This window comes from Ornithorhynchus anatinus, chromosome X1 (assembly GCF_004115215.2).
Source record: "Ornithorhynchus anatinus isolate Pmale09 chromosome X1, mOrnAna1.pri.v4, whole genome shotgun sequence".
NCBI classification, from domain to species: domain Eukaryota; kingdom Metazoa; phylum Chordata; class Mammalia; order Monotremata; family Ornithorhynchidae; genus Ornithorhynchus; species Ornithorhynchus anatinus.
The window spans coordinates 76,302,714-76,322,293 of NC_041749.1; the positions used below are offsets into that span (position 1 = coordinate 76,302,714).

The 19,580-nt window shown below is 40.5% G+C and overlaps 1 protein-coding gene across 7 annotated transcripts in view; it reads left to right on the forward strand.

Annotated features, from left to right (window-relative positions):
- WNK2 (WNK lysine deficient protein kinase 2) overlaps positions 1 to 19,580 on the forward strand; it is a 150,515-nt gene that overhangs the window by 64,891 nt on the left and 66,044 nt on the right. For all 7 annotated transcript variants that reach the window (XM_029050706.1, XM_029050704.1, XM_029050702.2 and 4 more), the window contains 4 exons: positions 2,886 to 3,043; positions 11,622 to 11,710; positions 12,558 to 12,777; positions 15,951 to 16,242. In XM_029050706.1, the coding sequence (XP_028906539.1) occupies positions 2,886 to 3,043; positions 11,622 to 11,710; positions 12,558 to 12,777; positions 15,951 to 16,242 (759 nt within the window). The remainder of the gene's footprint in view (positions 1 to 2,885; positions 3,044 to 11,621; positions 11,711 to 12,557; positions 12,778 to 15,950; positions 16,243 to 19,580) is intronic.

Consider the following 19,580-nt stretch of genomic DNA (forward strand, 5'->3'; position numbering starts at 1 on the left):
TGTCCCTTAGATCATTAATTCATAGCCTTTTGGTGTAGTCCCTTATTTTTTGTGAGAAGCAATACCTGGTGTTTATATGGTTAAGTTTCTCAGTTTGCATGCCCATGTGGACAAGAACCTTTTGACATGCTGCTTCATAAGTATCACATGGGCAACTAGAAACCACATATTTTGTGAGGACATAAATAGCCTGTTGACTAATTTATAGCCCTTCAAGTTTAGGAGAGACGTCCTATTTAGGTCAAGATTGATTTTGAGTTAGAATCCTATTCATCTCTGGTGGATTGATATTCATCCTTTAGAGATTTAAATTTAGCCCTCCACTATGTTCAAGTGGCAGGCTTATGAAGTGCAGTTCACGATGGAAGTGCCGAAAGAACAGCCGCAATCACATGATTCCTGTCATAATCACTGTTCCCAAGAAAGAATCTTTCCCTGCGATGTAGTCAGCTGTTGAAATTGTGTGCGCACATCCGGTGCTGCTTGCGACTGGATACTTAAGCATTCATTACCTTTTTGTGTGCTTCAAGCATCAGATTTCAATTTATTTTCCTTCTCAAGATCTGGGTGTGAATTTTAGATGTATTTTGGAACTGCCCCTTCTGGAATTGGTGGGGCAGTAAATGCAGTGTACATATGAGACATCCACACTGTTCAGCTCTCTAATTTGCTGCCACTCAATATATCATATAAATGATAGTTGAAATATTTATTAGCGATCCAAGTAATAGTATTATGTGTGTTTACTGTGTGCAGGACACAGTACTGAGCACTGGGAAAGAAAAATATAGTAAAGAATATATATATGTATACATGTATATGTATATATATTTATCATTTGTTAGTTTCTTTTTTAATGAATAATACATTACTGGGCACTGGTTATTTGGGCATATTCAGGTTACACCCTGAGATAGCGGCACCTGAGAAAGAATTAAGCTGGTCCTATCCAGGGATTTTTAACTTTGCCCAATGAAGAACAGGCTTGATATCCAGGCTTTTAAGTAGCACATCAAACAAGATGCTGCTAAGATGTTAGGGAAGCCAATCCAATTTGTTGTAATAGAAGATTAATCATGGTATGATATGGTATCTATTAATGAAGATGTCCCTCAACAGAAACTTTGTAATTTTCATACTGCAGTTCTCTCCCAAAGCCACCATTCTTACACCTCATTAAAGACTTATGAGCAGATAACTTTGATAAGAGTTAGTGTTAGACTGATAAATGTGTTTTGCAAGGGTAATAAAGTAAGGATATGAGCAACAAGAACTGAACTCTGCAGGCAGAATGTGTAGGAAATCTGTTTATTAAAATTATATATCAGGATTTGTGCTGAGTTTTGCTTGATGAATGCTTACTTGCGTACTGTGCAAGCACTTGTTTCAGAGCACTGTTCTAAGTGCTTGGGACAGTACAATAGATTTAGTAGACATGATTCATTTTTCATGAAATGATAGAGAATAGATATTTTTAAGGATATTACATCACTCTACCTGGGAAGAACTTTCCTAGAGACTTTCTGGTTCTCCAATATGTCTCATCTGATCAACTGAAGGGATCAAATTGTTATTACTTGCCTCACCACATCAGAACATTCATCAGTCAGTTTGACCTAGTAAAAGAGCATGGGTCTGGGAGTCAGAGGATCTGGGTTCTAATCCTGGCTCTGCCACTTTCCTGTATGTGATCTCGGGCAAGGCATTTAACTTCTCTGTGCCTCAGTTTCCTCATATGTAAAATGGAGATTAAATGCCTGTTCCCCTCTTACCTGGACTGTGAGCCCCATATGGGAAAAGGTCTGTATCCGATCTGCATATGCTGTATCGACCCCAGCACTTAATACAGTTCTTGTTACATAGTAAGCATTTAACAAATGCCACAATTATCATTAAGGAGAAGGCAGCTAGATTCAGCTAAGATGTCAATCAGAGATGAGTCCTTTTTACATGAAAGTTCAGAGAGAGCTTCACAGACATCATAACCTGTATCTCCTAGTGTGGTGACACATTTTAAAATGAAATCCAGATATTGATAGAAGAGTTTTAAGAAATGATACTTTCTAAGACCTTGCTTTTTTTTTTAGTAAGATACTTACAGATGGAAGAAAGCAGACATTTTGTAATCTCTCTTCAGTGACTTGCCTCATTGAGTTTAATCAGAATTAATTCTAATTTGCCCATTACTTCATTATCTTCTCCCTCAACCATCCCAAAGTGGTAGTAAAGTGAATCTCCCTTTCTCTGCCTTTGTAGGTCTCTTCTCATGAAAGCAAGTCAATTCTTATAAATCAATGGTATTTAGTGAGTGCTTACTGTGTGCAGAGCACTGTACTAAGCTCTTGGGAGACTACAGTACAACAGAGATGGTAGATATGTTCTCGGCCCACAAAAAGCATACAGTCTAGAGGAAGAGACAGACATTAAAATGAATAAATTATGGCTAGATACTGTGGGCCTGACAGTGGGGTATTTTACAAAGAAAATAGCTAGAAACTATGACCACTGGTAACTAACATCAGGAAAGCAATATGTATGCCCAGATAAGGTAGTATCCTGTTTTCTGGATATTCTCTGAGCAATGGGTTGTGGTCATCATGCTCAGGTGAAACAGTAAGGCTGGGCAAAGGCACCAAACTCCAGCACATCTGCTTTTATACTGCAGCTACAGGGAATTTTGAAACCATTAAGTGGCCACTTGGCCTAGAGCTGAAAGATATAAATCTATCAGTTGACATTAGCTTATCCTTTAGGCCTTCAAAGACAAATTTTGGCATTCCAAGAGTTTTTTCACCTTCTCCTGAAATCTGTCAATAGGTTGACTCAAGGCAGGCTTCTCGTACGGATCTGAATTAATATTTTTGCTTTTCATCTTTTTTGCTCAGGGACCCCAGAGTTCATGGCTCCTGAAATGTACGAAGAACACTATGATGAATCGGTTGATGTCTATGCCTTTGGAATGTGTATGTTGGAGATGGCTACCTCAGAATATCCTTATTCAGAATGTCAGAATGCTGCTCAAATTTACCGGAAGGTCACCTGCGTAAGTCTGTTCCACAGTCTTTTAGAGTCAGTGTCTACCAATATCTGCATCTCTTCCATAAGCAACAGAAAGGGCAGAGATTCTTTTTAAAGGAGATCCCTTCTCTTTCTACAAGAGCAATTGGCAGTGTTGGAGCAGTTTCCAGAGCATGGTAGATCTAAGAATATTAATATTCTGTTTCTTTGTGGCAGGTTTAGAGGATTTCACCAATTTTTTTTATATTTCTGTATTAAAATGAGGCGAAGATATAATCAATTTAAGGCTTGCAAATAAGGGCCTTGAGAGACTGTTTGGATGTTAATGGTTCAATTCCTTTGTGCTGCTTTAGTCTTCTGTAATTTCTCCCAGTCATGCAAAAAGAAGCAAAGTATAGGGGACAGTAAATTTTGAATTTTTAAAGGACAATTTTCAGATATAAGCATTGTATTTTGGTTGGGAGGACAGTAGGACAGTTGGGATATAGCTGTCTATTTTTTAAACTTTGCTTTGACTGGCTGTTTTCTGTGGAGGGGTATTCACAGTTCATGAGCTGGACACGTAAACTTCATTTCCACTATCTTCCCTATTCCTGAATCTATGCCTCGCTATCCAGTCCTTAGGTTAGCAAACCTTGGTGCAGACCACCCACTCTCAGACCTTTTTGTAATAGTCTATCACTTTACTTAACTTTTGTCAGATGCTGTCTAAACAAATTTACAACCCACAAAGTGTTCTTTGGACATTGGACACAAATGAAAAGGTCTGAACTTTGGATTCAGTTCATTTCATTTAATAGCTGGACACTAGGCTAATTTTTAGGAGTAGTAGTAATAGCATTAAGAGCTTATGATGTGCAAAACACTGTACTAAATGCTGGGAAAGAAAAACACGGATGAGGTATAGACCGGGTCCCTGGCCCCTAAGGGGCTCACAGTCTAAGAATGAGGGTGAGGATGTTGACAGGTAACAAAAGGCAAACAAAATCACAAAAGAGACGATGACAAACATGAAAGGAGCAGCCAGCAGGGATTTCAGGCTCCTCACAGCATAGACCAACTGTCACTGAAGTCACAGCTGTAGTTAAGGCAGTGACCTTCTCCAAGTTTAAACTTTGAGAAGGCCTCACTCTGCTGTTGGTCGAGTCTTTCCCTGGGGTGGAGCAGAAGCCGATGGGCGTCCTGGTGTCATTGGGGAGGGCGGAATCCCTCCCACGCAATTGGATCTCGGAGGTTGAGAGTAAGAGGAGCTATGGATGCCACTGCCTCTGGTCGTGTCCTTCTTAGACTAGAGTCCATCCCGGGCATATTTCATGTATAATTCTCAATTTAGTATTTATGATGTTTTATCTTGCTCCAAAATTTTTGCTAACTTTCTCTTAACCAGTCTATTCATTTGAACATAATCACTTTTTCCACTGCTGTCTGAACAGCCTCTAAAGAGAGAAACGGTATAAAATATTCCAATACGGTTCAGTTCAGTACTTAAATTTGGTGCCCTTTTGTTTTCTTGGCTGTGTCTGAGTCTTTAAAATGTGCGTCTTTGGACTTTTCATTGAAAAAAGAGCCACAGGAGTGTATGTCATCACTTGAAATAAGGAATTGAAGCACTAATGAATACCGCAAAAAGGCCAGAGAATGATTTTATATTTTGAACCGTCAGTACACACGGGTAAAGTTGCCACTCTGGACCTTAATTTTCAGTCAGAGTTGTGAGTTCTGCACACCCACTTCTCCTTTACATGAAGGTGTTGTTCTTGCAAAGCCTTACGTTAAGGAAAACCCACACTGAAGTACCCCTTTCGAATATGCACACATGTTCACAGTAGGCTTCTTCAGTGGCACAGCATGCCAAGTTCAAAACAGGTTCGTGTTGTGAAAAGAACATCGCCTAGTTCCCTAATGATGTTCCAGCCAAAGCATGTGTTGTGGCAAAACTGGGTGTGCTTTATTATGGGCGCATCCATTTGAGAAACCTTAAAAATCATTTTATAGCTGTTTGCAATTTTGGAATGTCACGTAGCAATTTGGACCCTTACTTGGATTGCAGAAATAAGACCAATCTTTGTCTCTAGCTAGTTTACAGTATAATTTAAATAAATCACTTTCATTGCCCTTCTCCTACTAATTATAATATCACGGCCAGTTATATCTGGTCCAGACTGGGTGTAGTACTTAGCCACCCTTTTAGAATTTGGCTTTGTGTAGGGAAAATCCACATTTCTTTTGCACTTTGCTCTTTCTAAAAGTTCTATTTGCTTGGTGAAATGCTTGAAATTGTTTTAGTGTTGCTGTAGCAAATGCCTACATTTGGAATGTTATATTCCTGTATAATCAATTCCTTATTGCATAGTGCTTGATTGTATTAAAAGATTTTCCTATATCCTGTTCCTAACACACATATTTCCAAAGGATTTCACAAGTTAGCCGTGTCTAGCACTGAGAAATTATAAATGTGCCTTTTTAGACAGATTTTCCATTTTCTTCTTGCAGTACAGTTCTGGAAGATCAGGGAGAAGACTTTCCAGACTTGAGTTCCTTCATGAGAAGATGGTGCAGGAAAACTAAAATAAACGAATCTTATTTCTGTTGTGCTTTGAAGGTTAAGCAGAGGGTGAAGATGTGCAGGTTTCAGAGACCAGCTGGCTTAGGCTACACACGGCAACTTTAATAGGAAACTGCACAGTTACAACTGGATCTTTTGCTCTCTTATCTTTTGGGTTTTAAACAAAAGTCTCTGTGTTTGAATGTGGCTCTTGTTTTGAAGCTTATTTCAAGTGCATTGCTTTTGAGTCATACATTCAGGGCAAAGGGGTATGCAGAATTAAAAGTCAGCAGCCACTATATTTAACCCTAAGATCAACATAGCAGCTCTGATTCCAAAGGCATGATGGATATTGGATTATCATGAGCCACTCGCTACACTGTGTCAAACACTGTTTAAATGATCCATGGAGTCAAGTAAAGGACTTGCATTTGTGGTTGTAATCCAGCATTATCAGAATCAACACCTCACATCTCTTTGGCTATTTTTTAAAGTAGTATCTATGATCTTAGGCATAGTTTCCGCTTTTCACCCTTATCCTCCCCTTTAGCTCAGCCTTGAAGATAGCCATTTGTTACCTGAGCTGGCAGTAAGCTGACATTGATGCCGTAGTCTATTTGTTTTCCACAGCATCATGTATGTGTAATGGGCAAAACAATAACTGTTGCTTATCTGCAAGGCTGCAAACCAGTAAATTTATAACCACATCTTTGAACTTCTCTATAACCTTGGTGGCATGTGTGGCATTTTCAATTTTCTCTTGCCACCAGAGGGGGAGCTAGTGAAACTGAGACCGGTAAAGACTGATCCAGTATTCCAGTATTAATGTTGGTATTTGTTAAGCGCTTACTATGTGCCGAGCACTGTTCTAAGCGCTGGGGTAGACATAGGGGAATCAGGTTGTCCCACGTGGGGCTCACAGTCTTAATCCCCATTTTACAGATGAGGGAACTGAGGCACGGAGAAGTTAAGTGACTTGCCCACAGTCACACAGCCGACAAGTGGCAGAGCTGGGATTAGAACTCATGAGCCCTGACTCCAAAGCCCGTGCTCTTTCCACTGAGCCACGCTGCTTTCTTTAGTCTAGACCAGAGGGAGGGTGGAAAACCAAATCCACTTCTCTATTCCGAACCATCTCTTGGCCATCGGATTCACCGTACAATTTATTTTTCATTTCACTTTTTTCATTTAAATGGTTCGATAGAAATGCATCCCTCCCAACATAACAGACAGTCTCTTCAGACTGAAGCTCATGCCACCCTCTTCCTATCATTATTTCTTTGCTCTCTAGGAAATGCCAGATTGAGCTCGTAGCCTTCCCTGAGTGGATTCTGCAAACAATCTAAACAGTCGAGAGGCAGTGTAGTACAGCAGTGTGGGGGAATTTGAAGTTTTCCTGAGGACTGCCTTCTTCATAGGCAGAGTGGGGGTGTGTTCCTTCTGAATGATTTGCAAGCCTAAGAACACTCTGTCATCTAGTCTGCCTTGCAGTGAGACAAATCAAAATCATCAGTAAAGGATTCTGAAAGGTACTTGATGAGCATCTGACATTAAAGAGCTTGGACCCAGATCCAGTTTTGCACTTACCATAGGTATCAGAAGAAGTCTACAGGACTCTCCTCCCTATAGTAAAGTCAATAAATTGCAAAGTCTGGGAAACAAATGTGTTATGGTGACTTAGGTAAGTGGTCTGCTACATTTTTCAATCTAGTAGAGTTTTCTCAATGGTCTGTATAGGTCATGCCAACCTACAGAGGATTACAGTGGGAAGTCATTAATATTTTAGGTGTTCAGTAGCTTATGAACATTAACCTTTGCATTTAACTTTACATTGAGGGGTTTGATTGCTTGATAGTTTTTGATTGCATACTGTGTGTGGAGCACTGTATTAAGCACTTGGGAGAGTATAATAAAGTAGATACTCTCCTTGCCCTCAAGGAGCTCACAGTCTGGCTGGTGAACAGCCATTGAAATAAATAACAAGCAGGGTAGGGAACCAGGTAATAGGACATGTACATCAGTGAAAGTCGAGAAGCAGTTTGGCTTAGAGGAAAGAATATGGGCTTGGGAGTCAGAAGGACCTACGTTCTAATCCTGAAGCCTCCACCTGTCTGCTGTGTGACCTTGGGCAAGTCACTTAACTTCTCTATATCTCAGTTCCCTCATCTGCAAAAATGGAAATTAAGACTGTGAGCCCCAAGTGGGACAAGGACTGTTTCCAACCTGATTACCGTGTACCTACCCCAGCGCTTAGTATAGGGGAGGAGAGTACCTGAGAGCTTAGTGGATACAGACTCAAGTGCATAAGTGTTGCAGAAGGGAGGGAAAATAGGGGGGAGAGGGGAATGATTACTCAAGGAAGGCTTCCTGGAGTAGATATAATTTTACTAGAGGATTAAAAGTGGGCAGAATGGTGACATGTCAGATATGAAGGGGAGGGAGTTCCAGGCAGGAGAGAGGATGTGGGCAAGAGGTTGACAGAGAAATTGACAAAAGTGAGGCCCAGTGAGTAGGGGCTTCAGAAACTTGTTCAATCTTGTCACCAGGGGTGTCCACTTTTCTTTTCAAGCGTAGGCATAAACTCGAGGCAGGAGTTGGACGGGGCAGGGGAGGAAGGGATCGGAGGGAAGAAGGGAGGAGGGAGGGGGGGAAAAAAAGAGGGAACGGAGGAGGAGAAGGAGACGAAAGGAGAGGGATGTAGGAAGGGAAAGGAAGATAAAGCAAAAGGTGTTCCTCCTTGACCAATAATAATAATAATAGCAATAATATTAATAATAGTATTTGGTAATAGTATTAGGGAAGTAGCATGGCTCAATGGAAAGAGCCCGGGCTTGGGAGTCAGAGGTCATGGATTCGAATCCCAGCTCTGCCACTTGTCAGCTGTGTGACTGTGGGCAAGTCACTTAACTTCTCTGTGCCTCAGTTATCTCATCTGTAAAATGGGGATTAAGACTGGGAGCCCCATGTCGGACAACCTGATTACCTTGTATCTACCCCAGCGCTTAGAACAGTGCTCTGCACATAGTAAGCACTTAACAAATACCAACATTATTATTTGTTGAGCTCTTACTAAAGCATGGGCTTGGGAGTCAGAGGTCATGGGTTCGAATCCCAGCTCTGCCACTTGTCAGCTGTGTGACTGTGGGCAAGTCACTTAACTTCTCTGTGCCTCAGTTATCTCATCTGTAAAATGGGGATTAACTGTGAGCCTCACGTGGGACAACCTGATTACCCTGTATCTACCCCAGCGCTTAGAACAGTGCTCGGCACATAGTAAGCACTTAACAAATACCAACATTATGCCAAGGGCTCTACTAAACCCTGGGGAAGATACAAGATAATCAGGTCAGACATAGCTCCTGTTCCACATAGAGTTAACAGTCTAAGGTATAAGGTGTTTTATCCCCATTTTGTAGATAAGGAAACTGAGGCACAGAGAAGTTAAATGACTTGCCCAAGGTCACCCAGCAGACAAAATGGAGAGTCGGGATTAGAAGCCAGGTCCTCTGACTCCCAGGTCCATGCTCTGTCCACTAGGCTATCATGCTACTTCTCACCAACACCTTTCTGGCCCATACCAGGACAGGGTGCAAAGCCCTCTCCCCCAGCAGCCTGGGGGATCTTCCACATATGGAGGTTAGAGGTCTGAAGCCTTTGCTGTGACAGTCCACATCCACAGGCAGTCTAAGCAGCCTACCTCCATCACAAGCTAGATTGTTTCCAGGGAGACAGCAGCCAGTGAATCTTGGCCCAGGGATAGCATGGGACTTGACTTGCCCTGTAGTAGACAGACTGCTGCCACAGTGGCTCCAGAGCTCAACCCCCATCCCACTCCCGGTGCTGCCTGGGTCAATCAGGTGAGAAGGTGGTAGGGTGGCGAGATGACTCCTTCTCACCAGGCTGCAGGGTGGGAGGGAGAGGAACCGCTTCCTCGCAATGCTCTGTGAGGTCCAGAAAGGTGGTGGCATTTTCCTCCTCCTGTTGGCAGGGCCCGAGCGATGGTGTTGCACTGGCCTCTTGGCTCATTTTCTGCTCCAAGAGGCAGGGCAGGCTAGCTATAGAGCACAGGCCAGGGAGTCAGAAAGACAGGGGTTCTAATACCAGCTCTGTCACATGTTAGCTAGTTGCTTCACTTCTCTGAGCCTCAGTTACCTCATCTGTAAAATGGGGATTAAGGTCGTGACCCCTATTTGAGACGGACTCTGTCCAACCCAGTTACCTTGTATCTATCCCAGCCCTTATTACAATGCCTGGCACGTAGTAAGTGCTTAACAAATACCACTATTATTATTATTTTTATTACAGCTTCCCATCCTGCCCCTAAAACTATGGGAGGTTCCAAGATGAATTGGCATGTTTTGCACTACGAAGCATAATCAGGTGAAATGTTTCAAGATGATCCCGTAGTGGAGTGTTTTTTTTGGCACCTCCTGCTCTAGTGTTTACATAGTTTGTATTACAAAGTCGTCAGACCTTCCGACCGGGGGACCAGTGTCGGGAAAGACAGAGACAGGACTTTCCTCCAGAGCTGACCCCCAGAAAAGGCAGGGAGGGCAGAGACTGTTGGGGAACACGTGGATTGAGGAGACAGGGGCAGTTTGGAGAGTACACACCCTGTTATGAGACCAGGGGATAGGCAGTGTCATGTTGAATGTAGTTCAACCTCCTCTCCTCGGGAGTGGTAGGATTGATAAGTCGCCCAGACAACTTGGTAAACCAACCAAATGTCTCTTATGCAAATAGCACCAGTGTCACCAACTCCTATGGGAGCAAGACTCATGACTTTACCTCCTCAGAATCAATCTCATGGGGGTAGTTGCTCCTTTTGCGCCCCCCCCCCCGAGTTAGCACCAATGGTTTTTTTTAAATTTAATGGTATTTGTTAAGAGTTTACTATGTGCCAGCCACTGTACTAGGTGCTGGAGTAAATCCAAGCTAATCATGTTGAACACAATCTATGCCCCTCATAGAGCTCACAGCCTTAATCGCCATTTTACAGATGAGGAAATTGAGGCCCAGAGAAGTTAAGCAACTTGTCCAATGTCACACAGGTGGCAGGGTCAGAATTAGAACCCAGGTCCTTCTGACTCCCAAGCCTGTGCTCTAACCACTCTGCCACACTGCTTCTCAGTGCTTCCCACATGTGTAAAATAGTGTAGTTTTCTGTCATGAAATAGGCTGTTATTCTCTTAAGCCAACTTAGCAGTAAAACCCATCATGGATATTCTCTTTTTATTTGTTTTGCTATTGAATATCCACTTTGCTGCCTTCAGTAATATAACGCTTTCGGCATTAGCTTCTTGAGAGCAAGGACCATGTCTTCTACCTTTATTGTGTGCTCCCAGGTCCCTTTTACAGCAGTTGGCACACAGCAGGGTTAATAAATACTAATGACTAACTGACTGAATTGAAGTCACAAAACTGAATTGAGCCCATGGTAGAAGTTCAGGTAACTTTAACAAACTTTTCCTGTATTTGGCATCTTTAAAAGTGTGTTTGTGTTTTGAGTTAAACTGAACATGTCTCTTAATAACACATTTCCAGATGAGTAGATGCAAATCTAAGGGTCTTGCAGAGGTGTTAAAATGAGCATTAAGTGTAATAAAAAAAAGTGAACCCCCCCCCCCCCCCAAACTGAGAACTAATAGTGAAATTATGGAGTAAATTCAAATGCAAGTTATGTTGAAGCTTAAAAAAATGATTACAGTAGGGGAACATTTTTGAGAATTTAGGAAATTTTTTCTTGTGAATATTTAGCTGCCATGAAGCAAAAGGAGAAAAGGCTCCTGACTATTAGTAGTAAAGATCTGGGAGAATTGCACAATGGCATGTAGAAAATCATCAGTTTATTTTAATATTTCAGTAAATCCAAGAAAATTTTAAATATATAATTCTGTACCAAATACTTTTTGTATGAGTTTGGAGAAGGTGGTAAAGGACTGGGAGTTGTAATTGCATCTTAAAACAGGTAATTCCCTGGATTAGAAATTGACATTTACTCCAATTATGGTTGGTTGGGTTTTTTTCCTATATCTAAAATTGTTTTTTCCCTGTGTAGGGCATCAAGCCAGCAAGTTTTGAAAAGGTTCATGATCCTGAAATTAAAGAGATCATTGGAGAATGCATCTGCAAAAATAAGGAAGAAAGGTTTGTTGAAACTAAAAACAAAATTATGCTTTATATGTGATTTCTAAAAATGAATTGGCTTCCAGCAAATAAATGTGTTGCCAAAGGGAAACACACTTGTCTGACAGATTATGGTAATCTCTGAAATTGGTGGTAGGGATGTATTAGACTTTTCGTTAGTGTGTGGGAGCCACTGTGACATTGGAAAACAAGTCAAATGGCAGTAGAGATAGGTTAACTGGAGTATTCAGCAATATTTAATAGGCATGCAGCAATCTTGTCATACAATTGTGCTTGCCAACTAAATTCAACCAACTATAAAATATGCAAGAGACATAAATACTGCATGGTATTCTCATAGTTCTGTGCCTCACTTTGATAAGTACATGTTCTTAAATGCTTCCAAGTGTTTTTTCCTCCCAAAAATGTGTGTGCACACGTATGTGTGCGTGTTCTCCTAATTTTTATTTTCATGTACAATTTCTCTGTAGTTGGGAGTAGACAAGGAATGAATTAATGATTTGCAATACTTTCACCTGTGCTTTTGGTAGCCAGGTAGACCACTCTTCTCAAGACTCTGGGGTTAGAGTTTCACGAACCACTTAATAGTCACTCTGCATAGACCTATTATAATCCCGGGTCTTGTACGTATATGCCTGCATATGCCAGTGTACGTGGTCGCGTGTGAATGATGCTTCAGTTGTGGTTCTTATTGTGAAAATTCCTCTCCAATATGGTCATTCATTCAGTCATCCCAATTCAATGAAACAAAGGCACTGCCCTCTTTGAACATTGGGAGTGTTGGCTGTGATTTTGTCTCTGCAAATTGCTGTATGATTCTTGAACTTTTGCTATTTTTCTTTGCCAGATATGAAATTAAAGACTTATTAAGCCATGCCTTTTTTGCTGAAGACACTGGGGTAAGAGTGGAACTTGCAGAAGAAGACCATGGTAGGAAATCTTCTATTGCCTTAAGGCTCTGGGTTGAAGATCCTAAGAAACTGAAAGGAAAACCCAAAGATAATGGAGCCATTGAGTTTACTTTTGATCTGGAGAAGGAAACTCCTGATGATGTTGCACAAGAAATGGTAAAATGAACTTTCCTGACCCCAAAAAAATTTGTATATAAGTAGTAAGTAAAGGAAGTCTCAAAGAACAGAGTAAAATAATGGGTAGAATAAAGATTAAACTTAAAAGCTTCAGGGCATCATTGAATAGGATGAATGGATTTTACTTCCCCTTCTTCCCCCCACATTTGAAAATAGAAAGTAGCAAAAGTTCAGTGAATGCTATCTTATGTGACTGTCATATTTAATTGCTGTACTGAGATTTCCTGCCATTCAACTATTAATTAACAGCCATATTACAATGGTCTATATGTTTTTGTAGTAGGATTTGATTGACAATTTTCCTAAATCATATGGTGGGTCTTCAGCATATTTTCTAAGAAAGCCTTAATTTATTATTTGGTCTAATTCCAGTTGTCTCTGTTTAAATCACTGTTTGTGAGTGCCATCCTTATAAGCTTTATTGTTTGTAAGGTGTGTATACTCTGACTTGAACTTCTGATTTTGCCCCTGCTACAAGAAAAGTTTTCTGAGATTTTTTTTTTAAACTGTAATCACCTCCCTTCCTTGAGGAAAGGGAGTTTATCTACAACTCCCTACTTTTTGTTCATCTCAGATTTGATCAGATATCTCTTTAAGTGTAAAGGGAGCACACTGTTAGACTAGTCAGTTTGACATAAGCAGAGGGAAACAGCAAGCACTTCATAAGTGGTTGTGTTTGGAGGCCTGCCAAAGGAGAACAAGGCTGTATAAATGACAAGGGTACAGTCAATAAAACCCACATCTATAAGTATATTAAAAAAAGATGGAAGGGTTGTGATTAAAATCAAACTAGTCAAAAGTCAAGTTTATTCTAGCCTCATTTCAAGGGGCTTCAACAGAATTCAGTCTCTGTGATCCCTAAGGAGACCATGGTCAAAAATACCTTCCTCAAACTTGCTGTAAAATTAACTTGTCTTTTCATTCTTTGGGGGGTTTTCATCTAGCCCCTATTTCTTTGTTGGAAAGTGTTTTGATGCAAATAGTTAAAATGGAATCTGTCTCTAATTTGGTGTGTATCAAATAGAAGTCATTTTTCCCCATCAAAGTTTGGGACCCAAATCTAAGGCCCAGAACCCTGGAAACCTAGATATTAACTGAATGTGTTTTAATACTCAGCACTGTTGTTGAGTGGATCATAGGCACACAGCCATGTGTACTGTGAAAACTCATGCGCATCTGTAGATTTTAAAATGTCAGTGACTGATCTGACCTTTGACAGTGACTGAACTGACCTTTGAAACTTTTTTTATTTTTCATATTATGCTTAGGTTCCAGGAGCAATCGATGGCCCATTAAACTGATTTTAAACAAAGCCGGATATTTGGTTTCTTCTAAAACAATATCTAGTTGTAGATATTTAGTTGTTCTTTATTCATTTTATTTAAAATTCAGTTTATTTTCAAAACCGCTCTTCTAGTCCTGGGTTCATGAGCTACTGGGGTGCAAAGACACTCTTCGCCTAAAGTGTTTCTCAACTATGATTTGGTACTCTGTCTCATTTTGGCTTTGTCAGCATGTGCTTTATGGGACAAGATGGCCTTCAGAATCCTGCTGGCAACTTTCTTTTATTTTCCATAGCTTATGTTACAGATGGAAGATAGCCTCTCACCATGATGTTGCTCTAGTGTGGGATGAAAGCCAGTCTATAGTTGGCAGGCAATGTTTTATAAATCTTAAGAATCAGGCAGCCCTCTGCTGCTCACGTTTTTCATCTGGTTCTGTGAGAATAGCAGCTTTTTCTAGCCACAAAAATGGCCACTTCATTTTCTTCCTCAAGCCAAGTGTGGTTTAGGCCCCACTAACACAGCCAAAAAGGAGGAAGCAGAATTGAGGTAGAGGAACCAGAATTGAGGTCGACTATTTCACTAAAACCTAGACTAACAGGTTTGGGGAGCATGACTCCTGAATAGGGGGTCGATTAACATTCCAATGGGGAATTTCAGCCCCTGTTGCCAGAACCCCAGCCTCAGAAGTGATGTCAGTCCATGGTTCACCTATTAATGCCTCTCCCTTTGTTTATCATCTGCTATTCACCTTGCTTAAGCACAGCTTATAGTTGCTTGACCCCCTGCTGGTAACCCTGTGTACTACCTGACTCTAAACTCCCAAGTGAATTCCTATGACTCAATCCAGTTTCATTTTTGTGTCTGCGGGAGGTGGGGCGTATAGGGAAGACACTCTCTGTTCAGATGGACAAACAATACTAAATGAAAGCCTGAATACCAGTGGCCAATGCAAACCACATTTTACACTGGGGAAAAGCTTCTAAAGTACAGGGCAATTCTTTAGAAAACCTTTAAAAGGGCCTTCTTGAAATGATTGCTAATCACCTTGGGAACTAATAAGCCTTTGTGTTTTGTCCCTGAAATTACCGCGGATTGAAATGAATGAGTGAACAAGTCCAGGCAAAATCAAATTTGACTTTCTCTTCTGCTATTTGATTGCTAGGTGATGTCAGGCATTGGATGATGAGTATTTTTTTTTTTTTTTGCCAAACTCCTTTCATGTTTGCACATCTTAAAGAGCAACTCTATTTGGCCAGGGTAGCTGATTTGTCAATCAGTCGCATTTATTGAGCACTTACTGTGTACAGAGCACTGTACTAAGCACTTGAGAGAGTACAATAACAACAGATTTGATAGATATGTTCTTTGCCCACAAGAAGCTTATAGTCTAGAGGAGGAGCTTGTGGTCTAGAAGATCTTTCTTAAGGATAATTTCTTAGGGATTTTAGCTGGCGTATCCTTATCCCTTGGGATAGATGTCAAGGATGGCAACTTGTCACATTGTTCCTCTAAGCATCTTGTTGCCACTGTTGAAGACAGAATTGGGATAGGTAAACCATTGGTGTGACCCAATAATGATGACGCTTATGTTCTTAGGTTGTGGGAAAATAATGTAAATTTTTTACCTGTCCCTGGAAGGAACCTCAAGAGGTTCTCTGGTCTAGGCTCCTATCTCTCTAGGTATGTGAAACTCTAAGTCATCCAGAAAAGGATGCATCCTATTTTTATCCAAAAGATTGAAAATTATGTGGTAAGTTTTCTCCATTCATTTGATGAGGTTCAAGGGCATAGGTTCTAGGGTACTATTTGTGGGGTTTTATCACCATTGCAAGTAATTGGATAACCATTTAAGTCACTTTCTTGCAGATTGAATCTGGGTTTTTTCATGAAAGTGATGTCAAGATAGTGGCAAAATCAATACGGGACAGAGTGGCATTAATCCAATGGAGAAGAGAAAGGATTCGGCCTCTCACACAATTAGAGACACGCCAGAACTCTGAGTCCTCTGATAAATCTAAGGTGCCACAAGCCCAGCTCCAAGTTCAAGTTATGTACACATCCCATGCTGGCCAACCCAGTCAATCAGAGCCCGAGGAAGCAGAAGTTGACCAGAAGCTATTGCAGCAGAATCTGCCTGCAAGTGTCACATCTGTTGCATGTAAGTTTGGTTTAATAAAAATAAATAATTATGGTACTTGTTAAGCGCTTACTATGTGCCAAGCACTGTTCTAAGCACTGGGGTAGATAGAAATTAATCAAGTTGAACACCGTCCCTGTCCCACACGGGGCTCATACTCTTAATCCCTATTTTACAGATGAGGTAACTGAGGCCCAGAGAAGTTAAGCGACTTGCCCAAAGTCACACAGCAGACATGGCGGAGCCGGGATTAGAACCCAGGCCCTTGGTCTATCCACTAGGCCGTGCTGCTTCTCTCTAGTGAAGGAGCTAACCTTGTCTTTTCTCATGTTTTTGAAGTGAGGCTTGAGCATTTCTTCATGAAAACCTAGTGCTGATTACATCAGTATTTCCAGTGTCTCCTTCTCCCTTCATTTTAAAAATGCATTTTCAACATTCTGGAAAGACAACTTATAGTATTTTGGGACTAGTATTATCAAATATACAAGTCTTTATTTTGAAGGACAGTGGGAGACTTTTTTTTTTTCGATGCTGTAGCTGAAAGAGTCCAGTTTTGTATTGTTGATCAAATGATGTTTGGTGCCACCTATCAAACTCATTTAAAAAAATAGCCTTTTTCCTATAGGAATTTCAGAGCTTCAAGTGCTTTATTTATGAAAACATAGGTAAAATATGTATAATAATGCAGTGGTATAGATTCACAGGGTTAGAAGAGATCCTGAAATGTCATCTAATTCAGTCCCCCGGCCTCCTAGAGGGATTGCTTATAATGCCAAAATTTGATTGTGAAGCAAGACATCTCAAACTTGGGGACTGATTTTACAATTAGGAAAATAGGTTAGTTATGTTCTATTGTAATTTCAGGTCAGGTCATTTTATTATTATTATTATTATTCGTGAAGCACTTTTCTTTGTGCCTAGCCCTGTTCTAAGTATTGGGGTAGATCCCAGTTAATCAGTTCAGACACAGTCCCTGTCCCACATGGAGCTCACAGTCTCAGTAAGAAGGAGAACAGAAACTGAATCCCCATTTTTCAGCTGAGGAAACTGAGGCACAGAGAAGTTAAGTGAAGTTAAGGGACTTCCCCAAGGTCACACAGCAGACCAGTGGCAGGGTCAGGATTAGAACACAGGCCCTCTGACTCCCAGGCCCATGATCTTTCCACTTAGGCCACACTGCTTTTCTTGTTCTGCCTTTGGTCAAGATAAGGAGGGAAGGGGAAGAGGGAAGCTGATCATTTATTAAATTACCTGAACTACTATTTTCAGGATTTAATTAAAATTCAAGTTAGTTCTGGAAGGTACTTGGAAAAGTAACAAACATGTTGATTTTTCGTTATGTATGTTCAGGAAGTCAAATGTATTAAGATGTTCTAAAAAGCTTTTAGATTTCAGGGTCTACGAAGAAAAGGCTTATTAGAGGCAATTGGATGCCTTTTAAGAAACCTAATTTCTGATGGCATTTGCTTGCTAAGCAAATGAAGGTATCTAAATTATATTAATGTCTTTCCTTGACTTAACGCAAGCAGTTTACTGAGCATAAATAAATCTGGGCTAAAAGTCCAATTTGATTTCTAATCTAGTTGTAATTTATTCATGTGATGCTCTGCCACATAATCCAGTATCCCCTGCCTTATGGTGATTTATGGAGCTTTTAGATTCTACAGCCTAGGGAAAACAGCTGTCCTTTGGTGAGATGGAGTAAATCTTGACTTGTAAGTTAATAATTTAATATCAGTGTGCATTATGATATATCCTAAACACATAGGCTTAGTTTATAATTGCCGTTGCCCCGATGCAGTTTCCTAATCACTCCTAGGTTAATCGCGTGTACGCATATTAGCTATTGGGACAATACAGAGGGGAAAAATAAATCGAAGAAGCTTTGAGAATTTAAACTCAAATAAGAGAGAAAGCACTTCTTACTGATGAAACTCCCTTGCCACTTTAGTAATTTATCAAGAGGTTGGAACCCTTGAAATTTCATATCTGTTTTTTCCCCTCTCCGGATAAATTTCTAATGTAGATGGCAAGAGCAAGCTCATCTGAATGAATGAGTGATGGGCAGTTAATCCAGAGAGAATTGATATTGCTTAGGCTTACACTCAGCAACAGTTGGATTTCCTTCTATATTGTCTTCAATACAACTTTCTTAAAATACATGGAAGAGAGGCAGTCTCTCTAATTTAACTAATTTCACTTCATTTATTCATTTATTTAAAGAGAGAGAGAGAGGAAGAGATAATAACACTCACTTTTCCAAATATATTGAACTCTTGCTGGGCCAAAGGTAAATTGTCCCTATTTCAACTACCTTTTTCAACATGCCAGTGTCTCCTTGCTTTCCTTTAGCTCCAGGCTCCAAGTGGAGGACAGGTTATTTTTAGCAAGTCTTCTGTAGGAATCTGGGGCAGCGGGGGAACGAGAGAACATCTCCTTCTTTTATCTAAAAAATTCAAGCTATGCAAAGGAGATTGAGTTACAAATGTTGTGGAGAGTTTGCTGTCCTATCATCACTGGTGTCTGTATTTAGCTACATTTGAGAACTGGCTGATATTCATTCAGTGGAAACACTGAGGTAAGCTGGGTTCAGATTTTGTGTGCCTACAGGATCTGTCAGCAGAGGGAGTCCGTGGTGTTTACCAGCAGTTGTTTTGCCTTTTTTACTAGAATGAAAGCTGTACAACGCACAATTTTCATGGGTATCATCTTGAATTTTTCCACTGAGGGGAACAATAGTTGTGGAGAAGCAAGTTTGCTAATTGTGCAAATATATTATATAAGCTCCGGTGAACTTGAAAAGCCCCCTTTTGCACCCACAATATTCAGTCAAACCATTATAATCCTCACTGCTATTTGACAAAGATGCCTTGATGATCCTATTTTCATGGTTGTGCAGTTTCCCAACTTGAATTCCAGCCAGTTCTGTAGTATGAACAGTGATGAAGCTGAGAATTATACTCCTGAATAATTGAATAAGGATGATTTTTGGTGATGAATAAAGCACTAAATTGAGGATCGGAAATCCTACTTCTAATAATAATTGTAACATTTGTTAAGTGCTAAGTGTACTAAGTTCTGGGGTAGAATCAAGGTCATCAGATCAGACATTTCTGTCCCACATGGGGTTCACAGGTATTTTTTTTAGTGGCATTTGTTAAGTGTGTACTATGTGTCAAGTACTGTTCTGAGCATTGAAGTAGCTACAAGCTAATCAGGTTGGACCCAGTCCATGGCCCTCATGGGGCTCCCAGTCTTAATCCCCATTTTACAGATGAGGAAACAGAGGCATAGAGAATTTAAGTGACTTGCCCAAGATCACACAGCAGACAAATGGAGGAGCCGTAATTTTTTTTCAG